The sequence below is a fragment of the Anabrus simplex genome, chromosome 5 (genome assembly GCF_040414725.1).
Source record: "Anabrus simplex isolate iqAnaSimp1 chromosome 5, ASM4041472v1, whole genome shotgun sequence".
Taxonomy (NCBI): Eukaryota; Metazoa; Arthropoda; class Insecta; order Orthoptera; family Tettigoniidae; genus Anabrus; species Anabrus simplex.
In genome coordinates this window covers 69,382,945-69,404,340 of record NC_090269.1, presented here as the reverse complement: position 1 = coordinate 69,404,340, position 21,396 = coordinate 69,382,945, and the positions used below count along the sequence as shown (strand labels likewise).

The 21,396-nt window shown below is 40.2% G+C and overlaps 1 protein-coding gene across 1 annotated transcript in view; it reads left to right on the top strand.

Moving 5' to 3' along the window:
• The window catches only part of LOC136874418 (mambaquaretin-4), an 83,364-nt gene extending 68,079 nt beyond the window's left edge, over positions 1-15,285 (top strand). Inside the window, exon 3 of the mRNA XM_067148051.2 lies at positions 14,852-15,285. Coding sequence (XP_067004152.2) covers positions 14,852-14,903 — 52 coding nt within the window. The 3' untranslated portion in view covers positions 14,904-15,285. The remainder of the gene's footprint in view (positions 1-14,851) is intronic.
• The last annotated feature ends 6,111 nt before the right edge of the window (positions 15,286-21,396 follow it).

Sequence of the window (21,396 nt, the reverse complement as noted above, 5' to 3'; positions counted from 1 at the left end):
TATTACCGTTTTTTTGTGGATCACAGAGTTGAAAGAAGGTGCGGACATGAATGGGTCACGAAAGGACAATCAGAAGATTGATTTGAAACTGAAAAGTTATGATTATATTTCTTTTTTCAAAAAGTTTTTTTTTTTCAAAAATAAGACTTTACGAAATTCAGGTACAAAAGATCATAATATTGGACAAACATTTTAGCAAATCGAATAACAATGAATTAACAACTGTGCGCTTTGAGCTCCCTAATAACACACTCCCTGAGCTCCGCGGTTCCTTCAAAAACAGTCAAGGAGACGAACCTCCCAATTTCTTTACAAAGCAAAGTCACCTCCGTACAGGCCAGGAAGACCCTTGGAGGAGTGGAAGGTAAAGGCTTCCACCATTTTTAACCTCGGCACGTGATGGGGTAGAGTGGTCAGCTCTACGCCCGGCCGCCTTTGCCCCCGGGAATTAACCTGGTACTCATTTTTTGTGTAGGCTGAGTGAACCTCAGGGCCATATGCACCTCCGGAAGTGGAAATCTCGTTTCTTAATTTTTACGACTTCCTGACGGGGATTCGAACCCACGTCCTTCCGGGCGAACTGAGCACGCCTTTACCGCCTCGGCCAGGCAGCCTCTAATTTCTTTACAGAGTATTCAAAATATACAATGTTTTAAGAGCACCTTTTGCTCCACAAGGTTATCTAGGAGACTATTCTCCGAACATTATACCATTACAGCCTTCCAAAGGCATCCTTCAATATTTACATTAACACCCAGAGCGTCTTCGCTCTATATCATTTACATTTTCAACAACATGTCCAGGCCTATCAAAGGCACAACCTACATTTACAATTCAAACAGTAGGCCTATTTACTGTCGTAGATGTTCAAAAGTCTAACATATTTATACAGAAAGAAATAGAATTTCACAGGGGTAACGATTATCCAATGTACCGGTCCTATGTGAGAAAAAAAACAAGGTTAACGTTGCTGGCCCAAAAATCAAAATGGACAATTGCACTCCTTGAAATTCGCAATTAAAGATTAAAACCCTATTGGGCTTCTGGCCGAAGTGACAGCGGCTAATCCTATGCTAATGAGGTGACTAGATGGAGGAAAGTTAAGTTACAGAAATATGAAACGGTTACCAAGTCATAGTCACCTCAAAATCAAGTTGAGAGGAAATACGAGAGGGTATCGCACTCTTTACTCCCTAATTTCAGCTAAGGTCTTTTCGGCTAGTTTGCAATTTACATTAGAAATAGAAATTTATAGTTTTGGAAATTTACGGTTACTTAAAAATTGGAAACCTTCCCCTCGAGCTGGGTTTCAGAGCCTATCACTTAGTTATGAAATGGCTGCCATTACCTTAACCTGCTGGAAAACTCGATGATGGGCGATACGCGCCCGCCTCCTCTATTAGCACACACTCAGTAGACTGGACGATTAATAACACAACCTGGTCGAAAAATGTGCCATCTTTTATGCCCGACAGGAAGGTGCTAGAGAGCTCTGGGCTAAAGCCCGACACACCCCAAATTTTCACTGGGTAATTAAATAGCCACAAGACAGATTTGATTGTTTACAAAATAAATATAAAAGAATTTCTGTTGGCCAGCATCCAAAGTTGGCGAGAGGAGATCGAAGTATTGACAACTTTATCGTACCAAAAATGAAGGATAATCAACACAGTGTCGTAAATCTGAAAATAAAAAGTTACTTTAGGATTTTAATAGTTCCTCTTCACATTAGAGAGCGTAATATAAGGTTTTTTTTTTTTTTTTGTAGAGATATCTGTAGAGAAAAGTCCAAAGTTCTTGCGCTAGTGTTGCGACCTTCATAAATCAGATGGCATTCAAGGCGCTTCATTTAAATGAACGGGGCGCGTGTACCTACTGGTACAATTATTATTATTATTATTATTATTATTATTATTATTATTATTATTATTATTATTATTATTATTATTATTATTATTGTACCAGGCGGTACACCTCCGCGCCGCTAATTCAAACTTTGCGCCAGTTGAAACTCCTCTACTGGAGGAAGCCTGAACTCTAACAACCACGTTAATTCTAAAGGTTATCAGAAGATGTCGCTATCTGTAAATTTTGAAGAGTTCTGAACTGTGTCTTTTTCGATTTATTTTTGTTTTCTCTGTAGTGAGAAGTGTGAACATTCTCTTCTAGATGGCACTACTGAAGAAATACAACGGTGCACCCTAGTGCGAAGTGAAATAACTTTTTTTGAAGAATTTTAGTATGCCTAAGTTTGTTCTTTATTAAATTTATTTCAGTCATTGTTTAGGTTGGCTGTATAACCCTTCTCTTTCCGCCAGTTTTGAATTCGACCAATGAGTAATTTTTGTTATTAATTTTCCACCAATCCTAGATGTCTTCTTCAGTTTTGACTTGTAATGTTTTGGACGTCCAATAAAATGCTTGTGGGCGGGTGTTATCATTCATGAAAGGTCTCGAATGTTCCGCGAGGGTATATAAACTGCTGATTTTCGGGTCTCTGCGCCACTTCAGTAACATCTATCATTTTGTAAATTATGTAGCAGGGGGCGGGAAGCGCCTCTTTCTTCGGGCAGCAGTTCATCAATAATGTAATGGCCTTTTAATAATTTCTTTTCTTGCTAGCTCAGCAGTTTAACTCTCGCGGCAGGTTCGATACCTTTTATCATGTAACTTTCCTCTAAAATGTAATAGACCCTTGGTATAAATTCTATCTCTTTAAACTACAAATTGGGATAGAGAGTGCCTAACCCTCTCGAGTTCCCTTTCATATTGTTTTTGAGGTGACTACGTTTTCTCAACCATTTTTCTTCGTTTCGTAATGTAATAAGTTTTCCTATCGTGTCACCTCTTTTGTATGGGATTAGCCCTTGCATATGCGGCCTAGTGCCAAATAGGTTTTAAATAAAGTGTATTAGGAGTGCAAGGACGCCTCCTCTCAAGTTGGTATTTTGGAGGCCATGTAATTGTCCTGTTTCGTTATTGAGTAGGCCTCAGTAGGTTGGGTATTTTTACCCCTGTTTTCATGTGCTTGGAGGTCAGCTTGAAGGTGGAGTTTGGTGTGGCCTTTGATAGGCTTGAACTTTAAGAGCGGGTTGCTCTTTCTTAAAATTTTGATTTCTGTGTGCCTCGAGCAGGCATTACTGAGTAATAGCGAGCAAGAGCTCCTGGGCATGATTGGGGTTTTCTGCCCCTTTGTCAAACCTGGTATCTGGCTAAAGTTGGGCTAATTGCTCAAGAATTATGTGTCTGGCTCTCGGAGCCCAAATCCTGTAACACTGTAATTGTACATTCTCGATTTGTTGCTAGGCTACTGAGTACCTGTTATATTTTGTTATTTCTTGATCTTAAAAAGAAAATATAATCTTGTTAAATTTTAAATTAACTTTAATTTCGTATATTGAGACCTATTCATCCCAGCACCTTCTTTCACCTCTGCTAATCCACCAAACCTCGGTAACAATTATTATTATTATTATTATTATTATTATTATTATTATTATTATTATTATTATTATTATTATTATTATTATTATTATTATTATTATTATTATTATTATACTCTATGTTAACTGTTTTAGTCATGGTGGGATTAACGCGATAAATATATCATATAAAATGTGAAATTGTCGATGTCATTTCTTGTTTGTCTACCCCTTTGTACTGTTTCTTGATACGGGGTCGTAGATGAGGTGAGATGAATTTAAATGGCATGCATTTAAGGCCGGATGCCCTTCCTGGCGCAAACCTCATTTGACGAGTTAATGAAGATTGTGAATGAAATTGGGGAAGGAGGTGGAAGGAATCAGCTGTGGCCTATGAACTGGAACTGTCCCAGCATTTGCCTGGAAGTGAAAATGGGAAACCAGAGAAATCAGGTCAGCCGGCGACGGGGTTCGAATCCACTCTTCTCCTGAATGCGGAGCCTGGCTTCATAGCCGTAGCGCGACCACTTTTAATTCAAAAATATTTAAAAGTAAGTTCAGAGCCGTCCGCCTCTGTGGTGTAGTGGTTAACGTGATTAGCTGCCACCCCCGGAGGCCCGGGTTCGATTCCCGGCTCTGCCACGAAATTTGAAAAGTGGTACGAGGGCTGGAACGGGGTCCACTCAGCCTCGGGAGGTCAACTGAGTAGAGGTGGGTTCGATTCCCACCTCAGCCATCCTGGAAGTGGTTTTCCGTGGTTTCCCACTTCACCTCCAGGCGAATGCCGGGATGGTACCTAACGTAAGGCCACGGCCGCTTCCTTCCCTCTTCCTTGCCTATCCCTTCCAATCTTCCCCTCCCTCCATAAGGCCCCTGTTCAGCATAGCAGGTGAGGCCGCCTGGGCGAGGTACTGGTCATACTCCCCAGTTGTATCCCCGACCGAGAGTCTGAAGCTCCAGGACACTGCCCTTGAGGCGGTAGAGGTGGGATCCCTCGCTCAGTCCGAGGGAAAAACCGAACCTGGAGGGTAAACAGATGATGATGATGATGATGAAGTTCAGAGCCTCGTTTTTTGCAAACTATGGTATTAAAGAAATGTGAGGGTGGTTAAGAAAAGTTAGCATAATGGGAAATCTGAGCATATTTTCGTGATAAAGTTTGGTTCATTCTTTACTGTAGTAACAGCTATAATTAGATCGTTTTTAGGGGGTTTAAACGATTTTGGACCTTACTTTTCATGTAAGATATGAAAAACAGGACTCCCATAAATATATGGAAGCAAAAGGAAAAATTCCATCATTTCGATGTCCCGAAGCGGCCAATATTCACTTTTAAAGCTTTTTGCTAGTTGCTTTACGTCGCACCGACACAGATAGGTCTTATGGCGCCGATGGAACAGGGAAGGTCTAGGAATGGAAAGGAAGCGGCCGTGGCCTTAATTAAGGTACAGCCCCAGCATTTGCCTGGTGTGAAAATGGGAAACCACGGAAAAATATTTTCAGGGCTTCCGACAGTGGGGTTCGAACCTACTATCTCCCGAATACTGGATACTGGCCGCACTTAAGCGACTGCAGCTATCAAGCTCTGTGTTTTAAAGTTAGAAATATATTATTAGCAATATTATAGGCAAAAAAATCTGTACCCTTTCCGTCCTCCCCGAGTACCCCCAAGGGTGCGTATTCCCTGGTTGAGAAACACTACCCTAGACTAGAGCCGGTCAAAGGCAAGAAACTGAATATTTGTGCATTCCGCTAAGACACAGTGCGAAAAATGACTGCCTGTTCGATACCAAATTACATCACTCAGAACATTTCGCTTTCAAATTCCTCCCTAAACGACCTGCAGTCCTCGGAACTTCTTTAAATCATCAGCGGAAATAGTCATTTAAACGATCTAAACTATTTACTCTTCAAATGAATTACAAAGGAACACAGAATTCCATGCATGTTTTTCTCATCAAATTGTTCGAAGAAGCGGGGTTTACATTCATATGTGTGTCATGCAACAGAAATATACTTCAATGAATACAAAACAGCAGATATTCTAAATGTCACAGGAATTTCTGCAGCAGACGGCCGTATTCGATCAATACAGTACTCTTCCATGCCTGGCCTGCATGCCTATCCTTAGTACACAACAGATATTTTACTGAATTCATCATTCCAATGCCCATATTACTCTACAAGTTATTAACTACCTAAACTTCGGTTAATTAACAACATAGTATGATTCTTTAATTAATTATTCAGACATATTGCTACAAATTAGTATAGTAGTAATTAAAGTGTCTGACTCGTTGGCTGAATGGTCAGCTTACTGGCCTTCGGTTGAGAGGATCGCTGGTTCGATTCCCGGCCAGACCGGGGATTTTAACCTTCATTGTTTAATTCCAATGGCTCGGGGCTGGGTGTCTTTGCTGTCCCCGACATCCTTGCAACTCACACACCACACATATCACTATCCTTCTCCACAATAACACGCAGTTACCTACACATGGGAGATGCCACCCACCCTCATCGGAGGGTGTGCCTTACAAGAGCTGCACTCGGCTAGTAATAGCCACACGAAATTATTATTAAGTAAGTTATTGACCTTCCTTTCTTAAACCGTTTACCCTACAGGGTTCGTTTTTCCCCTCGGACTCAGCGAGGGATTCCACCTCTACCGTCTCAAGGGCAGTGTCCTGGATCATTAGACTTTGGGTTGACCGAGCTCGATAGCTGCAGTCGCTTAAGTGCGGCCAGTATCCAGTATTCGGGAGATAGTAGGTTAGAACCCCACTGTCGGCAGCCCTGAAAATGATTTTCCGTGGTTTCCTATTTTCACACCAGGCAAATGCTGGGGCTGTACCTTAATTAAGGCCACGGCCGCTTCCTTCCCACTTCTAGCCCTTTCCTGTCCCATCGTCGCCATAAGACCTATCTGTGTCGGTGCGACGTAAAGCAACTAAAAAAAAGACTTTGGGTTGGGGACACAACTGGGAAGGAGAATCAGTACCTCGCCCAGGTGGCCTCACCTGATATGCTGAACAGGCACCTTGTGGAGGATGGGAAGATTGGAAGGGGTAGACAAGGAAGACGGAAGGAAGCAGCCGTAGCCTTAAGTTAGGTACCATTACAGCATTTGCCTCGAAAAGTGGGAAACCACGCAAAATCACTTCGAAGAGTTGACCTCCCAAGGCTGAGTGGACCCGGTTTCATCCCTCGTACCACTTTTCATATTTCGTGGCAGAGTCGGGAATCGAATCCACGCCTCCGGACGTGGCAGCTAATCACACTAACCACTGCACCATAGAGACAGACTAGTTATTGATATTTTAGTAATTTGAATTGTAATCTAATGAAGAAGGCCAAGCCCACGTCACATTTGTACATTTAGAAAATAAGTTTTATAACGTTGATTGGATGAAGCTATTTGAATTTATCAACGTGCTCGGGAAAAAATTGTTACCTACGATCTGAGCAAAATGCAATCTACAGTGATAAGAATCGAGAGCTATGAGAAAGGAGTAGCTTACACAAAAGGGAGTGAGGTACTTCTGCAGATGGTCCCCCAACATTTCCAATGTTCATATAGAACAAGCAGTAAGGTAAGAGTGTATTCTGTCCGAAGGCAGTTACGAACCTCCTCAGAGGTGTGCCTGAGCCGGAGTTAACGTACGGTAGGGTGGCCAGTTCCTTTCCGCTCCTCCATTCCCTTGCCCCCCACCAACAGCGCGTGGCAACCCATCCAAATCTTGACCACGCCCAATGTTGCTTAACTTCGAAGATCTCAAGGAATCCGGTACTTCAACACGGCTACGGCCGTTGGCGAACAAGCAGTAAAGGGATTCAAAACTAATTTGAAAAGAAAGGATCGGTTCATGGAGAGAAAATCAAAACTATGATTGGTCAATGTGTGCACAATATCTGGAAGAAATGACTGAATGACAGGTACATCGTAGCTCGCCTGGTGGCCGTGATCGTTAAGGCGTGATGTCTCTATGGCCAGACACCGCTGTTAGCTGGTTTGAGTCCCGTTGGTGGAAGAAATATTCACCACCAGAGTGTTGATCAGCAGGCTTGTAGAGGTGCTGTTAGTATACAGTCCAAATTCATTTCCAATCAAATGGAGTGAGGACATAATATCGTTGTCTTACTAAGAAAAACTTGTATCTCTCAATGCTCTTTCTGTCCATTATTTCTCTTAAGACTGATCACGCCTCCCAGCCACATATTGATATGTAGTCCATCAGAACAATTTTCGTTGTGTTCATATATCCCTATGCGAATATGTGAAGGAAAATGAACCTTAAATGTCTTATACTGTAGGAGAGCGTAAATACGTCCCCAAACATTGTACGGTATGGCAAGGTTCATTTTCCTTTACACATTAACATAGGAAAATGAACCCAACGAAAATTGTTCTGATGGACTGCCTATCCATATGTGGCTAGGAGGCGTAACCAGTTTTAAGAGAAATGATGACTAGGAAGAGCATTGGGAGATACCATTTTTTCTTAATAAGCCAACAACATGAGGCTGTTGATGAAGACTCCTCCACCGGATGGGGACGTACAGCTTGGGACAGACCCCTTAGTTTATTCGACAGGAGTAGGCTGCTGCTATTATTATTATTATTATTATTATTATTATTATTATTATTATTATTATTATTATTATTATTACTCAGGTTTGGTGGACCAGCAGAGGCGAAAGAAGGTGCCGGGATGAATGGGTCTAACTACAAGGTCAAAGTTAATTCAAAATTTAAGCAAAGGTTATATTTTCAGAAGAAACAACAAAATTATAACAACTTTTCACTTGGTGAAATAACAATTTGGAAACAAGACTTAGAAAGATCCAAGATTTCAGAATTTTAACACTCTTGGGCTACAAGCCCTAGTATTATAATTTTGAGCTCCTAGCTCAACTTTTAAAGGCGAGCACAAATTGTTCAAAAGGCAGAAATCCCTGGAGCACTTGCTCCCAACTTCAAATATCAAGCCTCCCAGAGGCACAGTTACCACACTAAAAAAGAGCTGACACGCTCTCAGTTTTTCAAGCCTATTTAAGGCAATACCAGAAACTTACAATTATTTGCCATCAAGGCACAACTTACAAAAAAGAAAGGGGTATCTTGTACCCAACCTACTGGGCCTTAGCAGAAAAGAGCAGGTTAAGTAAATGGCCCGAAACACCAAATTGAATGCATTCTTAAAACCTAAAAGCACTAGGCCGATGAAACAGGGGCTTTTCCTAAACTAAGGGGGTGATTTGTATAAGAATAATTTAATACATTACGGAAAATAAAAAAACCAGTTACAAAACGTTGTCACCTCAAACCAATATGAAGGGGAGCTCGAGAAGGTAAATCACTCTCTATCCCCGAATTACAGTTACATATTTTATGAAATTTTCACATTAGCCGGCAGAATTTACATTTTAGAGAAGTTGGTTACATATTAAATTTTCGGACCTATCCCTCGGGTTAAACTGTGGAGCTAGCAAGAAATAAAGATGTTAAACGGCCATTACCTTGCTGAAGAACTGCTGCCTGCAGAAAGAGGCACCTCCCGCCTCCTGCTTCCTATACACACACTTAGTTAGATCTTGATCAAATGGACAAGAGACGTGAAAATCTGCAGTTTATAAACCCTCGGGGAAGGTTCGAGACCTTTCATGAATAATCAAGCCACGCCCTCTCAATTTTATTGGACCATACAAAATTTACACTCAAATTTGAAGAAGAAATCCAGGATTGGTCGAAAATTAATTACAAAAATTAGTGATTGGCTGAATTCAAAACTGGTGGAACCCACAAATGAATGAACGAAATTTAGTAAAGAAAAAACTTATGAATACAAAATTTCTTCAAAAAAATGTTCTTTCACTTCGTACGAAGGTGCCTGATCATAGTTTTTGTAGTGACATCTGTTGTAGAAAGTCCAAACTTCTTGATAAATAGTAACCAAAACACGCTGAAATACACACAGTCCTGGAGACTTCACAATCACAAAATTAAGGTAGTGACATCTTCTGAGTAAAAGTTTAAGGAGGGCTAGTTCCAAGTTCACTGTTCCTCCAGTAGAGGAGGTTTTATTGGCGCAATATTTAAATGTGCGGCGTAGAGGTGTACCTACCGGTACTATTATTATTATTATTATTATTATTATTATTATTATTATTATTATTATTATTATTATTATTATTATTATTATTATTATTATTATTATTATCATCAAAACAGTCGTATCCGCGCACTAGTGTTTGAAACAAGCCGATTTCTTGACACTAATTTATTTTTACAATTTATTTCATCTGGAGACCATCTGTGGCTCAGGGGGCAGCGCGCTGGCCTCTCATCGCTGGGTTCCGTGGTTCAGGTCCCGCTGTCTCCATGTGAGATTTGTTTTGGACAAAGCGGAGGCGGGACGATTTTTTTTCCGGGGACTCCGGTTTTCCCTTTCATCATTCATTCCAGCAACACACACCGATATCATTTCATTTCATCTGTCTGTCATTAATCATTGCCTCAGAGGAGTGCGAACAGGCATCGGCAGCCGGCATAATTTCTATCCGCTACATCGCCGCTTCGGTGTCGTATGAGTTGCGCCGAGTAAAAATCAGTAAAACTTGCGCCGTGGTCATTAATCATTCTAGGAACTAGAGGTCTTGTTTGGGAATTCCACAGGGAATGAAACAACGCTGATAGAATGAACATTTGCGATGGAAAACTGTAAATTTCAGTTATTGTTAAGATTAAAAAAGCTTCTTCATGACGCTGATGGAACGTAGGCTTCCCATCACTGCTCCAGGGGTTAAATCTACGATCACTTTAGGCAGCGTTTATGCTGGACAAAGCTGGCGTTCAAAATATTATTCCTGATTTCTTCATATTTATATCAGCATCACTGTTTGAAACAATTTCATTTGTCATTTATTAATCTTTTATACCCAGGGGAATGTGACAGGCCTCGCCAGGGCACACAATTTCCTTTCTTTGGCAGTAGCTATGGTTCATTCTTGAGCCCTATCACTTCATAAGGGGTGCATGTCGGGGAAACGTAGGGTGAGACAGATTTTTCTGTTTTCACTGGTCATTCTTTATTCAACAAATTCGCTACATGTCATTTGCCATCCATTAATCTTTGTCCGCAAAAGCACGTCAGATATCGCATTCGACAGTATTTTCTTCCTTTAGCGGTGTTTCATTCTTCATTCATTCTATTCCTGACCCTGTCAGTTAGCTACAAACAGGCTGTGGATATTCTTCATAAGACTGAAATACTGATTCCATGTTTCCACACTTGGTTTGTAAATTAAGTCAAACTATGTAGTTATACACATTTCACCCACTGATATAAATACGATGCAGGTTTTCTAAATGTGCAAGAAACCAACATTGATAGAGTGAATACCGAGCTCGATAGCTGCAGTCGCTTAAGTGCGGCCAGTATCCAGTATTCGGGAGATAGTAGGTTCGAACCCCACTGTCGGCAGCCTTGAAAATGGTTTTCCGTATTTTCCCATTTTCACACCAGGCCAATGCTGGGGCTGTACCTTAATTAAGGCCACGGCCGCTTCCTTCCCACTCCTAGCCCTTTCCTGTCCCATCGTTGCCATAAGACCTATCTGTGTCGGTGCGACGTAAAACAACTAGCAAAAAAAAAAAAAAAAGATAGAATGAATAATATTTTTATATATTAATTTCAAAATCTCAGTACTACAGATATTCACAGACATTCCTTGAACTTGGAAATAACCCCCTGCGGTGCAGCGCAGGTAGCAGATGCTTAAGACAGCTGTCAAACCACTTCTACTCCCGGCGGGGATTCTCCACGGCGCAAATTTTACTCGGCGCAAGTCATACAGAAAGGCCGCTTCATTTATTCCATCCCAAACCCGGTCAAATGACTGTAAGCGGGCTGTGAATTTTTCATTTACATTTCCATTGCGTTCCATTTTTCCTTGACGACCGCCTATGTGGATTAGTATTTTAAAATACCTTTTAAATAACCGATGAATGACCTTCGTATCCAAAAAGTGGTTATGAACTGAACACTTGCATGCTGATACGATTGATTTCAACAATAATAATAATAATAATAATAATAATAATAATAATAATAATAATAATAATAATAATAATACAACCATTAGCACTATTTTAATATAATGATTTTGATATTTTATGAGGAGTAGACCATGTGCCGACACCAGGTGTCACCGTCTCCTCACCTTACTATCATCTTCTCGCACCCAGACGCGCAACTCACCCATGAGCGTCAATGAGAAAGACTCTACTGGTCGAGGCGAACATGCCTTCGAACACTCGGGGCACTAAAAGTAACAGGGCCTGTGCTGAATAAAGAATGAAGAAAAGAAAGAAAGAAAGAAAGAAAGAAAGAAAGAAAGAAATCCAAAACATAGTAATGGAATACAGTGTAGTAAAGTCAGTGATGAAGGAAATATTAGATTACGAAACGATGGAAACCAACTTCTATGGGACGTTTCATATTTCAGCGTATAAGACTGTTAGCCCAGTAGTGGCGACTGGGAATTAGAAGTGGGGGAAAAGTACCCGGTTTCTTAATAATTAGCTGACAATTGTTTTTTAATAATTGTTATTATTCCTAGTTACAGGTGGCTAAAATGGAATAAAAATTAATGTTTTCTCAACAAAGTGGGGGGAGAGGGCCGCCGTCGCCTTTCCTAATCGCCGCTACTCTCAGTTAGCCTGTAGATCGAGCACAAAACAGATAGTATTATTATTGTTATTATTCATTCATTCATTCATTCATTCATTCATTCATTCATTCATTCATTCATCCATCGTTACGGCTATCTGTAGGACACCTTTACACAACCTACCTGACTTTCTATCGCTCAGACCTACGCCTTTTTCTTTACACTCTTGGCAATCTTTTAATCTTCGACTTCCTCTTTCTTGCTCTTCCACCGAGATATCTCGTGGCTTGGCATTTTTTATCTCGGTTGCATCCCTCATTTCCACAATTTTCTACCTAAAGATCGATCTTTGCTGCATCTCTCCCTCTTCAACATCCACTTCTTCCAAGCCTTTGTGTACCTCTATCCCAGAAGTTCGTATGTTAGCCAGGTTTGCAGTCCACGCTAATTACAAAATATGCAAACCATTTGCCTATCTCACCCACCGTTATTGAAATATACGACATTAACCATTTACATATTTTTAACATTGTACCAAGGAAAACAACTCACAGACAGACGTTTCACTAGAGCAGTGATTGTTACAAGAAGTACTAATGAACATGGCTTTAGCTAACATTAGTGCGTATGCACCATATGGCACATATTGGATTTGTTTGTAAACCTACCTCACACGTAGCAAAACAGATCTGTTGAATTTATGCAACCTCTGGACCCCATAATGTCCACTGTCACTGACAATTATAAAGAAGGAAATGAGATTTTTCGGATTTGTATGAAAAATAACGATAAACAATGAAAACCGTTCTAGATGGACGCTGTTCATAAAAAAAAAGTAAACGTTATAGAGCAAAGGTTTTCGGATTTATCAGCATAAAAAAACTGCATTGGAAACAGTAAACATCATGTAAGATATCTACCCCTTGTAAATCAGTGTTATTAATCTTCACAAGTATTGACATGCACAGTTATGCGCTATATACCATGCAGCAGTAACGAAAAAAGCAACAACTACACTATACTATCACTCCCAGCTTCATTGTTGCAATACCCATTGTTTTTATCTTTTGGTATCAACAATCGCCAGTGACATGCATGTTTGCTCCCAAACTGTCTGGCCAATAAAGGAGATATTTCTGTGGCTTGGTTCTAAAAGGGCCAATGTCCAATAAACCTGTTTTTGAGCTATGAGCATTTGAAGTTTTGCTTATAGTTTTCCAGTTATTTTTGTCAACAACTAACTTTAAATAACTTTCTTTGTGGAAGTCACCTTATTAAACGCTAATTTTTTCTATCGTATTCTTTTAAAATTGCCAGGTCTCTAATCTTTATTGGTAATCTAACATTATTGGCAAGGGCTTATTTAATTAAATGTTAACTGTTCGTTTAGTACTTAACAGAGACATTGGCCCTTTTAACATGTTGCAAGCCAGGATAAAACGCGTTTGTATCAGTTAATATCTCAATTTCGATAAAAAATGACATTGGCCCTTTTAGAACCAAGCCACAGATTTATGCTCGGAATTGTGAATCAAAGCACAATCGGACACTCGCTAGATTATATCATAAGTACTGTTGATTTTATATTTCAGTTATTGCTGGGCTTACTATATTTCTTTGGGTCTAACCCAGGATATATTTGACTTGTTACAGCTGAATTTCACTTCAACTTTTTTTAAAGGCCCAACTGATTTCCCTAATAATACAAGAAAACTTAAATTACTCAAAATGTTTATTCCTTCGCAATTTAGGTATTTCACAGTTAGACACACAAGCAATGTTGTAAGTTTTAATAGGCCTAACTCTTATTAAAGGTGGAACACTGAAAAAAATGAAGATTGAATGTATGTTGTTCGGTATTCAGCCCGAAGGCTGGTTTGATCCTCTACACTTCTACCAACAGCTGTCATAGATAGCCTAGGTGTCACTGAAGAGGCATACTAGGGAAATGAGGAGCGAGGCAGTTTCCTGTTGCTTTCCTCACTGAGCCAGAAGTTTCTCTTACATATCATTCTCCCAAGCCCACTGAAATGCATGCACCAAACGACCCTATGAGCGATATTTTCACACCATTCATAACAGAGACTGACTGCATAAGGAACGGTATTACTAGAATCACTTTCATATTGTCAAAGCCAAGTATAAGACTGAGATAGGTCAATGAAAGTAACAAATTTATTCTAGCCCATACCAGAAGACATAGTGCACTGTAAACACTACATCCCGCCAGCAAAGGCTAGAAGATTGAATATGCACAGAAAAATTATTAACATTATTCTGCAATACCCCACTTTTCATTTGCTCAAATGAATTAATTCCCTTAGCAGCAATCTTCCTCCTAGCGAACTTCTCTCAATCATAAGATGCTTGCTGCTCTATCTTCTGCTGTAGGTCACCTGTCATGTATATTTTTCAGTAGAAATTATTTTTGCAAATAGGTTTTGTTTGTCTTAATAATAACATTAAATTTACAACATGAGGGTTTTGAATTGATTTTAACATTCAGCAAGTGTTTAACAGAAGGTAGTAGAAATCTACCTTTTTCTGCAAACCATGTAGGCAAATTCCCCATAATTAAAAATATTCTTTCAAAAAATCCCTGACATTCAAGATTTATTTTCACGTTCAGGTTCCCAAATACCCCGACAGCATCCAGGATACCAGCGCAAAACCAAGACTGTCTGGGCTAGTCCAGGAAGTTTTGCAAGCCTAGATAACATAATGGTGATTAATGCAATTTTTCTTATCGTCTGTTACAGATTCAAGACACAAGAAGACTGTGAACGGACCTGTGTCAAGCAGAATATTTAGCAGTGAACGTGTGATATAATATAATACATTAATTTATAAGTATGTGTGCGTGTGTGGTAATTCGAGTAACTGAATGTTTACGTAGCAAGTTGCTATGATTAATTTTCGTACTGTTTCAATTATACGGTTTTGATTTCTGAATTGAAAATCGTGAAATTCAGCTCTCAATTATGTTTTACCTCACGTAGCAATTGAAGACTTCTAGAGGAAGTCTAATAAATATGTGGATAGCTTTTACCTCCTATATTAGATTTTATTAAGCCCGTAAATATTGCCCATTTCAAAAAGATAGGCCATTTAATGTTTTTTTAAATTAGTGATGTATATTTCATTGTGTACTAAATATTGCTCGTAGCAGAGTTAAAAGGAATCTCGACTGAAATGTGTGCTTTCTGTAATTTTAGAAGATAATTAATATGAATGTAATTAAGAAGAAGGTAAAATGTTGCTTAAGTATGTGATTCAGAAATTATGTAATTTATTAGAAACAACTTGATTACGTTTTCGAATTTTTGCAGGTAGGCCCGATATCAGATTTTTGGGTTATAGTTTTTACAAATGACCTTATCTGAAGAAATAAAAATTGAGGATCCAAAAGTTCTGACACACTTCCTCCAGAAACCACCGGCAGAACTCAGCACGCAAAATAGGGTGAAAACATGCCGAATGGGTTGCTATGGATATCACCATCGACGACCGCATCGCTGATGAAACAAAAGCAATGCACTGAATGGAACAGTGCATTCACATTCACTATCCGGCTGAGTGCCTCGACGTCTCGTCACGATACTGGTTGAAAAACATGCCGAGTGTCTCGCTATTGATGCCCGGGTAAGAGGCCCGAAAAATATTAACAATAGGACTGACGTGGAATTGACCTTTGATACTGAACATCATAGAAGATTTTTAATGTCACTCTACCTATCCCCTCATCAAAGTAGCCGTATCTCATTTAGAAAGTGAAGAAAACGATAATAGAGAGTTGAACTGTTTATTGACATCCTAGGCCAGGGATGGCGAACCTATGCCACGCGTGTCACCTAATGGCACGCAAACAGGATTTCGGTGGCACACCACATGCACCTATTAACGTGTGTATACGTTTTGTACCAAAAACTATACATATCTCGTGCATCTATAGTAATAGCGTTTCAGGTTTAAGAAAATCTAAGTTCTAGTTCCATTCGGAAGTGCGTTAAGGCAACATTACAACACTGATAGGTGCGGAAGTCAAGTGAGATAAATGTTTGATGCGGTCGGCGAGCCATTCGCTCACCCACGTCAGTCATTTAGTGAAGTTTGGCTTTTGTGTGGTTGCCAGCAGCGCGTAACGTTTTCTTAGTGTGTAAATGTCTACTGTTTTGAATTTTTTAAGACTAATAGTTGTCAAGAGATTTCCCAATTTCGAGATTTGGGGAAATTATTGCACTTTATTTCAAAACCTCATATTGCAAAAAGGAATTATATTACGGTCCGGTTTTTTAGTGGTTGGATATTCACAGTTTTGAAATGGTGTTGACTGAATTTCAAGAACGCAGTACATGGGTGAACAAATTCGTACAACCTGATGAAGCATTGGTTAAAATCGAGTGTGCTGTTGATGATGAATACTCTCTCCAGAAACCGGAGAACTTAATAGGTACTTAACCAGTGGAACAGCCTCCCACAAAAGTTTTCGGCCATGAAGAAACTTGCTACAGCGCTACTTACTCATACGCCTGCGAGCAATTATTTTCTACAATGAACGTTGTGAAGTCCAACAGTTTGAAACCGTCTTGGCTCAGACCTAGGTGCTTCTTGTGTGTTACTGATGACAAAAAGTTATGAACCTAACATAAATGACATGGCCACTAAGATTCAGCAACAAGTTTCACACTAAAGTTGAGAACGTGATTTTACTTAAAGTCCTTTAGTAATATTAGTATTTTTCATTTCCATATCTAATAATACTTAATTACGAAGTGTGTTACAATGGGTGATTGTTGTATTGTTTTACAAATAATGTTAGGTATTCTTAAAAAATGGCTACTTGTTTAAAAATGTATTTTTGCGGTATTGGCAAAATGCAACCATGGAACATGCAATCAAATGTATTATTTTACAATATATTGCACCCACAAGGCGGGCAGCAGAAGGGTATGTAATAACATGTTATGAATCATAATTCGGAATTTTGTTGGAAGGCGGGTGGGGGTGGGGTTGTTGTAGCAATTAGAAAGGAAAATAACAAGTGGCACAGTAGAGAGTTGAGAATAATAAACCAGACTTAAAATGGCACACTAGTTGAAAAAGGTTTGCCATCCCTGTCCTAGGCGAATTAGCAGTATCATATTTACTTTAAAAATGTAGTCCGGCTCCATGGCTAAATGGTTAGCGTGTTGGCCTTTGGTCACAGAGGTCCCGGATTCGATTCCCGGCAGTGACGGGAATTTTAACCATCATTGGTTAATTTCGCTGGCACGGGGTCAGGGTGTGTGTATAATAATTTCATCCTCATCACGACGCGCAGGTCGCCTACGGGAGTCATATCAAATGACCTGCACCAGGTGAGCCGAACATGTCCTCGGACACTCCCGACACTATAAGCCATACGTAATTTCATTTCATTTCCTTTAAAAATGTAGCCTTAAAATCTGCGATATAGTTAATAATAACAATATTATTGGTATTTACATTCCACTATTTACTTTTACGGGTTTTGGAGGTACCGAGGTGCCGGAATTTAGTCCTACAGGAGCTCTTTTATATGCCGTAAGTGTTCCGAAATGAGCCTGACGTATTTGAGCTTCTTAAAATACCACCGGACTGAGCTCGACAGCTGCAGTCGCTTAAGTGCGGCCAGTACACTATCGCACGTAAACTCCGGCTCAGGAACACCTCTGCGGAGGTTCGGACCTGCCTTCGGGCAGAATAACTCTTACCTTACCTACTGGGTTGTCGGAAACTACGTCAACCGCATAGACCTATATGAGAGTTAGATAGTTGGTCATACTGATAAATCATTAGAAAAGCAGTTCGATATTTGGGTCTGTTGTCATTTCATCAGTTGCTGAAGTCAGCGAATCCCATCGCTTTGCGGGCGAATTAAACTCCGCTCTACCGGTCGAGTTGGCCGTGCGGTTAGGGGCGCGCAGCTGTGAGCTTGCGTCAAGGAAATAGAAGGTTCGAGCCCAACCGCCGGCAGCCCTGAAGATGGTTGCCCGTGGCTTCCCATTTTCACACCAGGCAAATGCTGAGGCTGTACCTTAATTAAGGCTACGGCCGCTTCCTTCCCATTCCTACCCCTATCCCGTCGTCGCCATAAGAATTTATCTGTGTCGGTACGACGTAAAGTCAATCAAAATGAAATGAAATGGCGTATGGCATTTAGTGCCGGGAGTGTCCGAGGACATGTTCGGCTCGCCAGGTACAGGTCTTTTGATTTGACACCGTAGGTGACCTGCGCGTCGTGATGAGGATGAAATGATGATGAAGACAACACATACACCCAGCCCCAGTGCCAGCGAAATTAACCAATGATGGTTAAAATTCCCGACCCTGCCGGGAATCGAACCCGGGACCCCTGTGACCAAAGGTCAGCACGCTAACCATTTAGCCATGGAGCCGGAGTCAATCAAAAATAACTGCGCTTTGCGCAGCGGTGTTGCGAAATCTAAACGTGGTATTAGACCGGCTTGAGAGAACCAATCGATGAAGAATCTTCGCCATGGGAGTGATTTGAACAGGGACCTGCGAGCTGAGAGGATCGCGCCTCAGCAAGTACGCTCCGGTGACGTCGGCTGGCGTCACGTTGTGTTTGTGTTTGATGCTAATTTATCGGCATGGCTCTCAAACCAGTCTAAACCACGTACAGATTTAGCAACACCGCTGCGCAAAGCCCATTTGAATTCGCTGCGAAGCGATCTGATTCGCTCACTTCAGCGGCTGACAAAATGACAAAGGCGTGAGATATCGAATTAATTTTGTTCAATTCTTTTTAACAGTATGACCAACCCTGAAACGCTCATATATCCGGTTCGCGTTTGTTCCGACCACCCTTTATATGCGATTTGTAGTTTAGGAAATAAACGCCCTTTAAGCTTAAGCCGACTGTATAGTACAATACCGTATACATCGTTGTGTTGCAAGTACCGACAAGAGGATTTGCGAAATACCGCGGACTCTTGAAAAAAACAATAATATTTGAAAAAACACTGTAAAGGAAATATTCTATCTGTGGATCAAAAGCTTTTGAAGTGGATATCTTGCTCCTTCGCTATGGGAAGGACTCACGTGCTGGTGTTGTGAAGGGCTCTCGAAATATTAAAATTCAATTTTCTCGTAACTAGGTGGGAGGTGCGACGTGCAGTTTGAATCTGTGAAAGTTCTCAACATGGCCCGCACGTATATTGAAAATTGATCGTATCGGTGGGTACATATGGCATGGTATCCTTGTTAGATTTTAAGCTTAATCTTATTACAGTATAACACCAAAAACTTTCGACACCTCAGGAGTAATTTAAACATCTCAGCGGAACCTTTAAGAACTTTGCGCATTAAAGAAGATATCACCAGGTAACACAGGAACTGCAGTACCTCCTAGCCCCAATATTACATGATCAATTTTTAGGCATTTAGTGGGCCAGTACGCATTCTTCACCTTCAGTTGGTATATCCTTCCCCAAATTTGCATGATCAGAGAGGTAGAGAAATATTGAAATACAGAGAATATAACAATACCGTCCATACCGCTTAGCAGTACGTCTGTTTGTCTCTGCATAAAGCGTTTAACCCATGATTCATATTGAACTTCACCACTGCCCATGTAGGCAAATTTTGGTACCTAATCTTGTATTGATCATATTGAGGAAACGTGTACATTATTTTCATGTATTTCCTTTGAAAACCATGTTTATTTTCAGGCTCATATCTTATTGTTCCCATATCAACGCAGGTGAAGTCTCTGGGTGCCACTAGTGCAGCAGTAATGAACAATTTTCTTAGTGCATCTCTGGATTATTCATCTTCGTCGTCAGTATGATCGATTGTGAAGTAGTCTGCAGAGCTATAAAATGTTATATTGTCAAATGTGCGGATTCTTAAAAGTACTAACCATCCTTTTCGATATACAAAAGGATCTGTGTTGCCATAATTGTATATTATACAGGGTGCTCTTGAAAATATTCCAATATTTAAAGAGAGGCATCACGCAACAAACGAACGAAGAAAGGTCCTATAAACATTGGTCGTAAACTCTTCGGAGTTATAGTTATAGTCCGCTAGCACCACCACCACCACCAATGATCACATGTCTTTGATCTACCCTTCACAACACGTGCTCGATGTGCCCGCCATTCATTGCTATGCAGCCTTCCACCCTACGTCGCATGAAATCACGCATTCGTTGGAACAGTCCTGGCTTCCATCACATGCATTGAACACGCGTTCTCATATTGTATCCACACCATTTATGGGGACCACATACACCATCGTCTGTACACGTCGCCAAAGCCAAAAATCAAAAAGGGTTAAGGCCAAGCAAATGCGCAGGCCAAGATATTGGCCCTCCCCGACCAATCCATCGCTTATGGAAGATCCATGTTAGGTATCATCTAACCCTACGATGAAAATTGGCCTGTGCCACCATAATGCAACACACTCGTAGATTCACGACCAATGTGCCCTTTCCTGCTCAAATTATTTAAGAAATTAATTTTTGGAAACTGAACATGTTTTTTAGTGATGGAATGTCGAGGAATGACAGTTTTTTAATCAAACACTGGAACTATGAAAAAAATGTGGGAACTATATATCCCAATGGCTGTCAGCATGCCTAAGTGATACAAATGTGGGAACTATACTTCCCAATAACCAAACGCTAGCACACACAAATCAAGACATAGAATGTGTGCAATCATCTTATACCACACAGATGTAACTTATATCTAATTTACACTGAATACAGCTGTAACCATCATTTCAGGTAGAATAAGGGGTGTACAAAGTGAAAGCCAAACGAATAATACATCCACAATTATATATTGGAAAGGTAATCTGAACACATTTATTTGTCATGAAACAAGCTACTAATACATTACATTTTAATTTTCATGGAATTTCTGGAACTCAGAAAAATAATAAAATAAAATAACAAAAGAGATGAATAATCATGGCAAGCTGAAGAACTTATGTTCCTATGTTTCACCTTTACATGAATCCTATTTATTTACCCATACTGAGAAAAACATATGCTCAATCTATGTCTGAAGCACTACAGAATAATTTATGAAAACGTAAATAGCTTAGATTTACTAACATCCATCTTTCTGGTGCAGAAAATCACTTCACTTTTCAAAAATGCGCCCTCCTGGAAGCCATTACACTACACACATGTACATAAACATGTCCACCAACCTAGAAACTGCAAATATACCAGAGCAGAATTTTTTCTAGATTTCCCGTTGTCCACACCAGGTAGCAGCATAAATCAAATGTGGCAATCAGGTCACCCAAT